General features: G+C 38.5%; 1 protein-coding gene across 4 annotated transcripts in view; it reads left to right on the top strand.

The window, feature by feature from the left end:
• The window catches only part of SEMA5A (semaphorin 5A), a 315,396-nt gene extending 302,709 nt beyond the window's left edge, over positions 1-12,687 (top strand). For all 4 annotated transcript variants that reach the window (XM_064428870.1, XM_064428877.1, XM_064428886.1 and 1 more), the window contains 4 exons: positions 1,072-1,227; positions 3,261-3,308; positions 5,541-5,752; positions 7,761-12,687. In XM_064428870.1, coding sequence (XP_064284940.1) covers positions 1,072-1,227; positions 3,261-3,308; positions 5,541-5,752; positions 7,761-7,880 — 536 coding nt within the window. In that variant the 3' untranslated portion in view covers positions 7,881-12,687. The remainder of the gene's footprint in view (positions 1-1,071; positions 1,228-3,260; positions 3,309-5,540; positions 5,753-7,760) is intronic.
• The last annotated feature ends 453 nt before the right edge of the window (positions 12,688-13,140 follow it).

Genomic DNA, 13,140 nt, shown 5'->3' on the forward strand with positions numbered 1-13,140 from the left:
GAAGGGGCTCCAGAGACTGTAAAACTTCCTTGACTTTCCACCTGATTAACAGTGTAGAAAAGCTTCACTAATTCACAGATTGTAATGTTCTTCAATCTAACTTGAATCAAAATTAGAAAATACACAATTTTTCATTTGAGCCAAAATGAGATTTGTAAATTTGCTTCATATTGGCATAGAATTACTTAAAATGTTGAAGTAGGAACAAGTTTGGTTTACAACAGAAGGACACTATTCCATATCAAAACCATAAAGCCTATCTCTGTGGAAAAGCAGACAGAAGAAAGGAAGTTTGCCTGAGCTCTGTCTTCCCTATATTTGCCAGACTTAGAAGAGTCCTATGAAGACAAGGCTCAGCCTTGAGTTGTAAGAATGCTGAGTGCAGTAAACTCACACCACCTCATGAGAATGAGATCAATTCACTTCATTTAAGGAAAGTGTCTGAGATCACACAGGCATGAAATAAAAATATCTTCATCAAAGCTACATGAGGAGGGGAAGAAATATAGAAAAGAAATAGGAGGTGACAAACTGAATGGAGAAGATGAGAATCTACAGCCAAGAAATAAACCTGAAATAGGAAAAGTTGAAAAAGAAAACATTAAAAAAATCTTCAAGGTGCTTCTATTTTGGGGTTAAATACATGTCCTGTTTCAGAACGGAATGCTCTTATAGTTTCCATTGCTATTGGTCAGGAACATTAAAAAAAATGCAGTGAGCTTGTCCACCTTAATGACCTACACTGGAATTAATTCCACAGCTATCACTCTTTCAGTCACCCCTAGAGAATCCTCCAGCTTTTCACTTCCACACACAAAGGCCATGGGAGAAGCCAAAACCATGAGATGTCTGTAGCAAATTGACCACGACATTCACATTTCAGAGACTTCTGCCAAAGCCAAACTGCCTTTGTTTTATCGGAGTGAAGGAGCTGCCCTCTGCTAGATGGTGGTAGCTGGGGAGGAGGCTTTCTGTCCTAACTCAGAAGTAGAAGCTATTTCTCTCTCACTCAGTGTACTTGAGCTCCTTAATCACAGTGTCTGCATGTGTGTCCCTCTCTGTCTGCTGCAGACAGCTGGTCCGAGTGGTCCGAGTGGTCTGACTGCGACTCGTCTGGCTTCCAGAGCCGCGCTCGGCAGTGCGTCCTTCTCTTTCCTGTGGGCAGCCAGTGCACGGGCAACACCACCGAGAGCCGGGCCTGTGCTGTGGACTCCAACTTTATACCAGGTGAGGTCAGATCAGCCAGCTTCTTGAAGGATTAGTGAAATCTCTCAAGGTTTCAGGACCAAGGCTGTTCCAGACTGCACTGTGCAGATCCATGAGCTGAAGCAGAACTTGCCTTTAGTCAGAACAAGGATTTTGGTCTACTGTGTAGAGGCAATGTGTTTGTGTAGATCTGGTGTCTACATAAAAATCTGTCCCTTGGCACCCAGTGTCACTGCCTTGGTTAGTCACTGTCACAAAAATCTGCAGGTCTCTCCCATTCTACTTGATAGCAGGGGATGAGTACACATAGTAAGCAGAAATAGTTTGCTTTTTATTTTAAGTGGTTTTGGGACTAGGATTATTAAAGAAATGTTGCTGTAGGTTTTGTGGTTTCCATGTACAAAATGGGCGCTGTGGTTGTAATCCAGAAATCATTTCAGACAGTCCCTTACCTTGATAACTGCTCAAAAAGGTAAATACCATTAGCTTTGCCTCCAGTCCTTATGTCTCATGACTGCTAAGTACCTGATGAATAGTCACATTATGTATTATTCTATAGTATTTGTGCAAACTCATGATTGTACTTTTGTTTTTAAATCACAGGAGTCATTTAAATCCTTACAACAGTATGGATGGTCACAATGCACTGCTGTTAGCAGTCAGCTTTCTCCCTGTGTACATTAAAAATAGCGAGGGGTCTTTTCACAGACAGAAAGAATTTACATTTTAATGTATCATTTGAAATGTAGCTGTGTTTATTCACTGCAGCAACCTTTTATTTGAGTGACTATGCAGTAAATAGTACAATGTAACAAAGACATCAGCAAAGTTAAACTCTGTTTTTATGGATGGTGCATAATGCTTTATCTTCCAAACAGTATTTTCCTCTGAAACCAATGTGAAAAATGTCCGTATGGAAGCAAAAACACCCACATTGTCTTTTCCCTTTTCTAAGGCTTTTGAGGCTCTATTAATATCCTCATTCTGTAAATCTGCAGCTTAATCCAATATAAGTTCTACATCTTGTTTTGGAAGGCAGGCATTTTCAGAATCTGAAACAAGCCACCATGTCTCTTGCCCTTCTGGTTTGCTGCTGCTCCTCGCATTACCAGTAACACAGCAGATGAGTCATGCCCACTACTCCCACCTTAGTGAATCGAGCTTGCCTTCTCTGGTTCACTTGGCTCACTTTTTCTCATCCAGGTCTTCTAACTGAAGGGTTTCCTCCCTAGCTCTTGGCTGAAAAGACTAATCCCTGCAGAAGTGGCAACTTTCCTCTGTTGTAAGAACTGGGCACATAGTACTAGCCCATTTCTGTATTTTTCCCCTCACTTAATTTTTTTGGAAAGATGTTATAAAAAAACTTAAAATTCTGCTTTTTTGAAATCAGGTATACTGTGTCAGCTACTCCACTTGTATACAAGTGATCCTTGACCCTTTCAGAGAGGTTCAAGAGACTGATTTTTAAGGCAAAACTTCTCTTCATAGAAACCATGGTCTGGAAGTAAGAAGTGGAAAAACTTGATAAAAACCTGCAGATTTTATTCTGTATTTTCAAAGTAAAAATGGTAAGGATACAGGCTGGAATTGCATTTTATTAGTTTATGACTGAGACCTATGAAATTGGCAGTTGTCTTTTTTGAAGATGTATAAATTCCCACTTTTCACATGAGTGCTAGATGCAACTTTTAGAAGTAATGAGTGCATTTGAATGCAAGGTAATTAAACTGTAGTTAATTTTACTTCAGTAAATCAACTCTTTCTCCACAAGCCTAAACTCCACAAAGAATGCTTCCATGTGCATTTCATTCTTTTTATTACAGAGATGTTTTGAGGCAAGAATTAAAAATAAGTTATTGCTTTTGCTTGGGAGACTAAGGAGCCTGAAGATGTCATGGGTCCTTTCTATTAATTCTACCACATAGTAAAAATTTTTTTTACCTTGAAGTGGATGTAATAGAATGAATTTTTAAATCCTTTATGTGTTAGTCTAACTAGAAGTTCTCTGTAATATTTTTTTCTCCTTGGCCTAAGTGGTTTCTTTATTTTTCTAGAAATATCTGTGGCACGATCCAGCAGCATAGAAGAGAAACGATGTGGCGGTAAGCTTTTCAGCTCGAGATGTCTGTTAAATGCTGAAATATTGATTCTCCATTTTTTTGCTTTTGTTTCACCTTTTGCACTCCCTTATTAGTATTATTCTACCTTCTAAATACTGCATTCTCATTATTTACGCTTGTACAGAAAAAAGTAGTTACTTGTACAAAAAAATGTAGCTACTACAGGATTTCTCATTAAATATCCATCTGTCATTGGTGACCTTTGAGAGCAGAACATGCATTATTGGGTGTTTTTATTTTCTTCTTTGTCAGTGTGGCAGTCATCCTTGTACTCAAAAAGAAATATCTATAATAATCTAGTTATCAGAAGGTCAAAATTTGTAAATTTGTTGCTCCGCCTTTTTCAGGATAACAAGAGCACAAACCTCTTTTAGACTCCAAATAAACAGCAGAAAACCAGCCTGCTAACAAATTTAATAGCCCAGACTCTATCTGGGACTCATTTTCAGCTTTATTGCCAGAGACAAAACTGAAAAGTAAATGAAAGGTTCCATTCTGGAGAGTCGTGATGCTAGAAAAATAGATCTTGAATGGAAAAACTTTTAAAATCACTAAACAATAAGAAGAAGGAAAATGAACTTTTTTTTTTCCTGTGTTGAGCTATCATGCTTAGTCTGTGTCGTCATGGTAATAGCTCTGGCCAGTCCTAGTATTCTTCCATGCATAGATAAGCTGCATTTTTAACCTAATAAAGGACAATGGAAAAACAGAGGTTATGAAAGGGTACTTGTGCATATGGTAACTTGTTGTGGGAGCCAAGATAATGTCATTTGATTTTTTTGCTAATTAGCAGTGGTACTCTGAAATCATTATGCCAAGTTTTGCAACACTGGGAAACCCTCATAAAGGTGTAGAAGGATATTTTAGTGATAGATTGATATATTGACACAGTCAACTGAGACACCTAAATATTAGTTTGTGTTTCTAAGTACTCAGTAGGCATGTAAAGGTTTTGTAAACCTTGGGTTTTACAAAAATTGAGAGCCATGTACTGGCCAATTTTTCTGTATCACAGTGAAAAATATTTAAGAGATGTTTTAAAGACTAGCACCAGTATGTCAGTTTAAAATCCTTCATTTGTACATTTAGGCAACAACAAAGTTTCAGTCATGCTAAGGTGAAATTTCCAACATGAGCTTCTCAGTGATACTTCTCCCCTAAAGTAAATAAAAAAGAACAGCTTCAGTTCGAAATAATAATGGAAAGCAGTCAAATTTGTTTATTTTGAGCTAATCCTACTGGTTCTGTATCTGATCTGGTATGTCAGTTCAGTAACATCAGGGGATGATTATGCTTTAAGTTCCCTCCTATAGTTTCATGCAGCAATGGGCTTCCTCTCAGTTTTAATCTTTGTGCAGGTGGAGAGGCTTTCCCATGGTCTGATGCCATTGTGCCTGTGAAGAGCAGAGCAGATAGGGGGGTGCTGGGCTCTGAGGTGTTGACTTTGCACTCTGGCTGCCCTGCTTAAAGGTCTATTGAGATTCAAGGAGTCTATCTCTTGCCACTTCCCATTTCTCCCTAGAATGCTACCATTTCTTCCTCACACCCCCTTAAATAAAGAAAAAAATCCAAGAGCTGGAAAAAGGAAAAAACTGGCCAAATACAAAAACAATGATAACCAGCAAGAATTAAAGCAGGGATGGAAAAAACATCTGCTGCTGCTTCTGGGGCATGCATCCAGTAAAAGGGATATGGAAAATGTTTATGAAATACAGGAATGGGGCTCAATGATATCAGGATTTTTTCAGTTCTGCCACGTGTCACTATGTATAAGAGGAAAAACTGTAATAGCAGCAGAGGAGGTGATACTGTAGTTCACTGAAAGAAAAAAAGCTATTTATGTATACTATATACATCATTTATACATAACAAGGCTCTGTTTTACAGAAAAAAACTACTATTAACTATTCAAACATACGGAAAGCAATTAATTTTTCTTTTATTTGTGTTCTGAACTTATTTAAGCATCTTTCAATGATCTCTACTTAAAGAGATATATGGGTATCTAAGATTCTTATAATGGTCCCTTCAGGGAGGTAAAATGAATTTACTACTGTAGGGATAACCCATCACAATTGAGATGTTTCAGGGAAACACATGAAAATTCCCTTATCCTTATTTGAATCAAACAGTTGTCTACATTTTTTCCCCGAGCTGAAGCTTTTACTGCTACTGCCTCAAAATTAAGATTGCCTTCTTCTCTCCGCTCTGCAGAGTTCAACATGTTCCACATGATCGCAGTGGGATTAAGCAGCTCAATCCTCGGTTGCCTTCTCACCCTGCTTGTTTACACGTACTGCCAGCGGTACCAGCAGCAGTCCCACGACGCGACTGTCATCCACCCGGTGTCACCCGCTCCGCTCAACACCAGCATCACCAACCACATCAACAAACTGGACAAATACGACTCTGTAGAGGCCATCAAGGTGAGCAGAGGGCTGGGAGCTCCTCAATGCACCTAGATGACATTTCCCCCGTATCAAAAGAATTTCCCTTGCTACTTTTCCACACTGCCATTTGAGCTCAGCTTAAGCTGTTTGTTAACGACAGAAGTAGATTTCACTTGAGGTATTGTAATTGCAGATCCTTTCACTTGTCAATCCCTTTTAGGCAGTGTCCTGATTTAGGACAAATTTGGGAGAAAACCTCCAAAGGGGCCCCTCCAGAAAACAAACCCACACAGCCCTTCCCCCCAACCAGTTTGGGAAAGATTCCTCAGAGAGAAGTGGAAAGAACCTGTTTATTTAACAGGCATGGCAATCCCCAGCACACAGAATGAACAATACCGGATGACAACACTCTTTCAATGCTCTGAAAAAGATGACAAATTCAGAAAGTCTCTCCTGGGAGTGGTTGCTCTGTTGTCAGTCCCTCCGGTGCTGGGAAGGTGCTGCCACAAGGTGCAAACTCTCAGTGTTTCCCAGCACCCAGTCCAGAGCAGGCTCGAGTGGTTCCAAGGAAAGGGAAAGAAAAACAGTCCAGGGAAAATTCGGACTGCCTAGCTAAAATAACTAATGAGCAGGAGCAAAAGCAAGAGCAAAGCAGCAGCAAGAGCCAAGTGAAAGCAAGAGCAAAAAGCCTAAGCCAAAACAAACCAGCTCTAAGTACTGCCCTGTCTCTGTGTCCCACTGGCTGTTGGGGAGTGAGCAGGCTGATTTCAGAGCCAGTCTTGAAGGCACAGAACATAATATCCAGCATAAACAGAATAGACAACTGGGGATACAAGCATCATAACATCATCCTAGGACAGGCAGGAAGTTGGATTTTGCATGTGTGTATAATTTATACAGCAGGTTTTGCTGGGAAAAAGCAAATCACTCAAGTTGTTTTGTGGGATTTTTTTCCTAATTGTGTTCCCTACTGGCTTGTTCAAGAAGTAAATAGAGACATTTACCATGGCATCTACTGAGGAAATTCCTTTGGCTCTGATGATCCAGTTTCAGGGGCACTGTTCATCTTCCTGCACTATGTCTCTGTATGGGAGATGTATCTGGTGAATATATTCTGACTCTCAGCTACTGTTTATAGCCAAACTACTCTGTGAAAAAGCAGTATAGGTGTACTGAGAGTCTATAATGATATTCATACTACATCATCATTATTCCCAAACTGCACTTCTCTTTTTGTGACCTTTTAAAATAACTCTGCTTTTCAGATCCACTAAATTAAGGAAGGATGTGCATTTTGAAAATACCTAGTTCAGTGTCTTCAGATTACAAAGTTTATTCATGCAGCTGCAAAGCTTTTTTTGCAAATGAGGATTTTTCATAAATCCTACCTGGATAATCCAGTTCTTAATTTCTGCATTTTTATTTCTAATTAAATATATTTTAATGAAAATTATTAAAAATGGCAAGAAATGTGTGGATCTTCTAGTCAGCAGTGGAATATGAACCTAATTTAAAGCTTTTTGAAATTCTACAAAATCTCTCTAGATAGCTACAGAAACAAAAAAAAAACCCACTCCTTTGAAAATTCATATTCTAAATACCCATATTACTTTTCTAAAAAACAGGATTTAAGCTCTTAAGGCCTTCAGACATTTCTGCCACTTGAAGATCAGGGAATTAAGACAGTAAAGAGAAAAGAATACTTATTCAGTATAAAGATAGTGACTCATTCTAATAGGAAGAACTGCATATATATGATTAAAAATATTCACAGAATCATAAAATTAGTTTTGTAATTTTGTGGGGGAAAATTCCTGGCTTTATTAAGTAGAATTACTTTCTGTAGGAATGTTACTACTTAAGAAGATACTTCCTGCAAATGCAAGTTTCTGTAGATATACAGGTATTTCTCACTGCATTTTTGACTGGCTTACTATACAGAGATATGTGTCACAAAAACTACCTTGATGAAGGAGCACTTAGTGGTTACCTTTCCTATGTCGTTTTCCTTTTCTGATTTCTTTTTTTCTCTTTTTCTTCCCAGGCATTTAACAAAAACAACCTGATTCTAGAAGAGAGAAACAAATACTTCAATCCACACCTTACTGCAAAGACTTATTCTAATACCTATTTTACAGATTTCAATAATTATGATGAGTACTAATGGGCTTGTGTATTTTCTGGCCTCCTGTAACTCCCCAGTCCCAAGGCCTGTGCTACTCAAGTGCTCATGTGATTGAGGCTTCAGAATGAAGTTCAGAGACATTTCAAGCACGATCCAAGCCATCAATGTCCCATTGCTGCCAAAAGCCCAAACCGCCTGTTTGTGACATGATGTTTTCTTTGCAGAATGCAAGGTTGGCCTTCAGTGTCAGGGGCAGCTGTAGCCCCTCAGTGTTGCTGGACCACTCATGAGGATTGCATTGCTTCGCTCGGTTTCATAAATTTCCACTCATGTTTCTCTAACCAGTGACTAAGTATTCCAGAGTTTTAAAAAGAAATAATGTTGCCCCATAAATCTGTGCCAGGAGTACAAATCTAATTTTCTTTTTAGGCGTTGTCTTTTATTTCCTTGGGGTTTAAAAAGGGAGCTTTGCTGTCAGCCCTCTGTGCAGTCTCCTGAAGCTCACACTGCCAAAAAGAGCTCACAAGGTGCTGGGGATGACAAGAAGAAATGCGGTGGTTTAGTGATCCTCTGCAGCAGCTCTGGGCTCTGTAGGCTGATCTTCCTGGGCTGTAAATCACTCTGACTGCAGTTCAGACGCTCATAGTGCAGAGAAGTACTAAGGCAGTACCTAGGGATACAATCTTGTAATTAACCCGGACACCTCCGGGGTGAGTGGTTTCCAGTTGCAAGCCAAGCCCAGTCACACAAAGCCTTCACCTTGATCAGTTTAATTTTTGCAAGGGTGTGGAAGGGCATGTCCCGCAGGGAGGCCGAGGGAGGAGGGCAGATGGGAGAGGCACACTGGGAGGTTTTTCTCTGTGTTCTTTAATAAAGCAGCCTTGCTGCAGCACATGGGTGTGTTGTGGCATTCCACAGGCTTCCTCTCCCTGGTGCTTGCCCATGGGACACGCTTGTCTCTGATGGGCTCTGTGGCACTCGCCACCAGGCTGGCCACAGAGCAGAACAACTGCGCCGTGTATTGTGTGCCATCTCTGGCTCTTGGGGGTATGTAGGCATAATCATAGGTCTGCTTTTTTCTTTCCAGCTTTTACTTTATATGCACGTGTCCGACAAACAAAGCTGGCTCAGAGAATAGAGATACGTTTGCAAAGGGCTGTCTCATCTTGCTGCCATGTCTGATCTGCATCAGTCAGCCCCTAGAGGAACATTCTTAAGGTGTTTCAAATGATGATCTTGTTGGACTTCATTGATGTACATATTTAAAGTACTATTTGAGTTTTAAGTTATCAGTTTTAATTTCTTTTGTAGTGGTAGATGAGGAAACACAAAGTTTTATATAATTTTTCTTTGTCCTGTCTGTTTTCACCCACATTCATGACATTTTTATTTTTGTATCTGAAATTCCATATGTATAACTAAAAAGAAAATTGCAGGGATTTGAGTTAGATTTTACAGAGTATATCGTAGCAAGGAAGCATTTGCTAATGTCAGAAGCTTGTGAGAAGAAATTAAGTGAATATTAAGGATTAAAGAACTGGGCTTTCATTTTCTTGCTAAAAACAAAGACTGTCATACTAGAATACTAGGGAGCTATGCAAGGAGAATCAGAGTGGAAATGTTTCCATTCTGTTTAGAGCTCTTGCTAATTAGGTTGTGGTGTGATGGACAAATAGAGAAAAACATATACAGATTATAATGATTCACAACTATGTATGGAAAAAAATCAAAAAGTAGTAATAAACACTTCCATAGCAATGGTAATTACTGTATCTACTCATGGCAGTGAGCTACATTTTTGAATGGGGATAGATCTGAATGTAGCACTATGCTTCCAATCTGTTTTACAGAAAAATGAAAAAAATTCAAAGTGGTCTTTAAAATGCTATGCAGTAAAATGAACACACATTTACCATCTATGAAAGTAATTAAGATCAGCCACTTATTTTTTTCTAGCTGAATAAGTTCTCCCTGTTAGTAACTCAGCCAAATGAAAGCACCTCGTCTTCATACCAGCTCATCTCCAGAAAGTATAATAATGCTGGGTCTCTATAATTTGTGATTTTTCACTGTACATTAAATTTGGTTTTCCAGGAATAAATTAGCTTATTTCCCTGGGTGAGAGAGAAAATTTTCTTTGCAAGAAATAAAGAGGAGAAAAACTCTCCAAGTCATAACCAGTATGGTGTTTGAATTGCTGTGTTCATGCCAAAAGATAAATTTTATATTTAAATAACATAAAATAAAACCTATATTGTTGCTACTGCCAAGAAAAAGCAGCAGATGTACATACACGCATATGAGTGACATTGTTCCTTTCTGCCCCTTTACTAAGCACATTAGTCCAGCTTCTGGATTTTATATTTAGACTATAGTTTTGAGACCAATATAATTAAAAATATTTGAACTATGTATTTTTACTTTACCTTTTTTAATTAAAATTAATTAAATTATCTTTTTTTTCCTAACTATTCAGTAGTTTGAGGTGCGCCTATCTTTATAGCGATCTATTTTTCATTCTTTTCATGGATAAATACATATGTTAGATACATGTTATATATGTGGTAATAGTACCCTTGGTTAAGTCTGCATGATGATAGATAGAAGTCCATTTAGCAGATGCTCAGTCTGCTCACACTTCCCTCTCCTAAAGGAGTATTTCAGGTGTTCTAGATCTTTGAGCAGCTCCCATGCGAACATGTCAGGAAAGCATTTATTTTCATTATTTTTCTTTGTGATTTAGCTTCCTAAATTTAGGAACCTGTGTTCTATATCACAGGTAGAAATATATTCAAAACTCTATCTGAAGCAGCAGGGTAAATGTGGAAATTTCACAGCAGTTAATGAGAAAACTAGATGGCAAGATCTCCTTGTCAAGCTAGGTTGTGAGACAACAAGTTTTAAAACCTTTAGATATTTGTGTCTTAGGTAACTTTAAAGGACTCCAGATGCACTGCCTGTATCAGTATTTTCATCTTCTGAATTCTTTGTAGCTACCCAGGTAGCTTAGAACAGCTTTTTCTAGTACACGGAGCAAAGCAAAGTTCAGTCTCTATTAATTTTTAACTTACTTTACCTAGCATTTTTTCTAAAGTAGGCTACAAAGCTGAAAAAGCAGATTTCATAGAATTGTTTAGATTGGAAGATATCTAAGATTGAGTCCAACAATTAACCTAGCACTGCCAAGTCCCCTTTTAAATGATGTCCATTTCTTCTTGAAAGATCTTATTTTTCTGTCAAAAATATAACAAGTGGGCATTTCCCACAAACTTTGTTTAAGCCAATAGAGCTCTCAGATTTTATCAAGGATAAAATTTGGTTATGAAAGCATTGTTCTTTTTTTTGAAAGGAAAATCAAGTCCCTTGCTTATCATATGCCATGCTTAAATATCCTTTCACTTGTATAAAGCGATCTATTTTGGATAAATAAGTATATTACTTCTGATGCAATTACTTAATATTACTAACCATGCTTACACTGATTGCATAAATTTAAAAATGCTTCTCTATTTTGAATGCAGACAGTTTGGCAGATAAATGAAAATACTCTAAGTAAAGCTCTTTCCATGTAGCCCTGCTGCATGGAGAGAGGAGGAAGCAAGACTGCCCGTCCCATCCTGCACGGTTTAGATGCTCATTGGCCAACTCAAAGTACCACTATGCCTGAATACACAATTTGTGCTTATTTTTTATGTCTGAACCATAGCATACGTTCTCAGTTGCTTAGAAGATATGCTCATGCTTGCAGATATATCTTGGACATTGATTTGAGTTTGATGATCTTTATGGCCTTTATAAGTTACTCTGTGTAGAGCTTTTGTGGCCGTTTGCAGTCACCTGATGTTGAAGCAGTGTGGTTTGGATAAAACTAATCGAGAGATTTTTTACTAGGATTAGGAGTTTCTTAAGAGAATGGAAGAAAGAGTGGGGCTTAAATGGCTTTGATTTCCAGGCTATTAAGCAGTACTGATGAAAGTCTCACACTGGTGTAGGGTACTGTGCATTTAGTTAGCTCTACCAGAGATCCACACCAGACTCTGGGAAAATACCGCTCCAGTGTACAAATCAAGAGCTACTGAAGCACTTACGTTAGTGGAGAAATTTCTCCGAACATCAGACCATATGGCTGTTCAAACCAGAAAAGAATGTAAGAGGTCCCAGATGTAAGTAAAATGTTAATAGGATTAAATGCTTCAGTATTTTATTTCCTCATGATTATAGAATAAATATATTCATTTCTTTAAATGTGGGACCAGTTTTAATAAAATTGGTGCAACATGAGCACATTCCTAATGTTGACTGTATGCATAATGGCTTTGCTGTATGAGATCAATTCTGTAAACAGTTTGGTCCAAGCTTATCTTGCTCTGCTTGAGGCGTCTGGCCAATTTTAACTGTAGCTGCCACCAGCATCATCTATGTCTCGTCTAGGAAAACATACTTAGATGGCAGTTACATCCTGATGAGGGTTTGTGTCTCTCCACCAACACTGCAATGAGCTTAGAGAGAGATACTTCTAATTTTCAATGTAATTTCCATGCCTAGGTTGGCATAAGCTAGGCTCTTCAATATAGTTTTACTCAGCACATAAGTAATCACACTGAGATCAATGGTATAGATGTAATGAGTTACTTATTTTAATGTGTTTACAGAATTGAGCCCAAAATGTATTGCTTCTGCACAAATCCATGCACAGTACAAGATGACTTCAATAGTAAAGAACCAGATTCATTTAAAATTGTTCACAAGCGAATCTGCATCTTGATATCAGGGAATAATATGTGTTCATTGTGCGGGGTATTTGAATTCATTCCTTTCTTTGCTAAATAAATGAATGATAAAACAAGATACTGCTTGACTTCATTTAAAAGCCATTCTTCCAAATAAAGAAGGATTGTGGGATCTGTGGACATTTTCCCTTTTTTCTGTCTACTCTCCTCCACAAAAATGAGCCCATTCGAGGCTGAAATAGCCTTTAGCTAGACTGTTCTGTGTCACTAAATGAATGCTTTGCATTGTGTTGCCATGCGACGACATTCTCTAACTGGGATGGTACAAAGAGGGAAATACGCAAACCTGGGAGGTTTGGCAACACTTTCAGCCCCAGCAGAAACAAGGGTAGGCAGAAGTGAAACTAAAAATATAGAAGAATGTGACTGGAGGCTTGGCAAACATGTCAATAAACTCAAAGGAACAGAGGCGTTTTGGGAACTGCCAAGGGTGAGGCCATGCAGAATGTAAGCTCCTGGATAATCAAGCCAACTAGTAGCTCAAGAAAAAACAGTCTGATTGCAACAGG

The sequence above is a fragment of the Passer domesticus genome, chromosome 1 (assembly GCF_036417665.1).
Source record: "Passer domesticus isolate bPasDom1 chromosome 1, bPasDom1.hap1, whole genome shotgun sequence".
Taxonomy (NCBI): Eukaryota; Metazoa; Chordata; class Aves; order Passeriformes; family Passeridae; genus Passer; species Passer domesticus.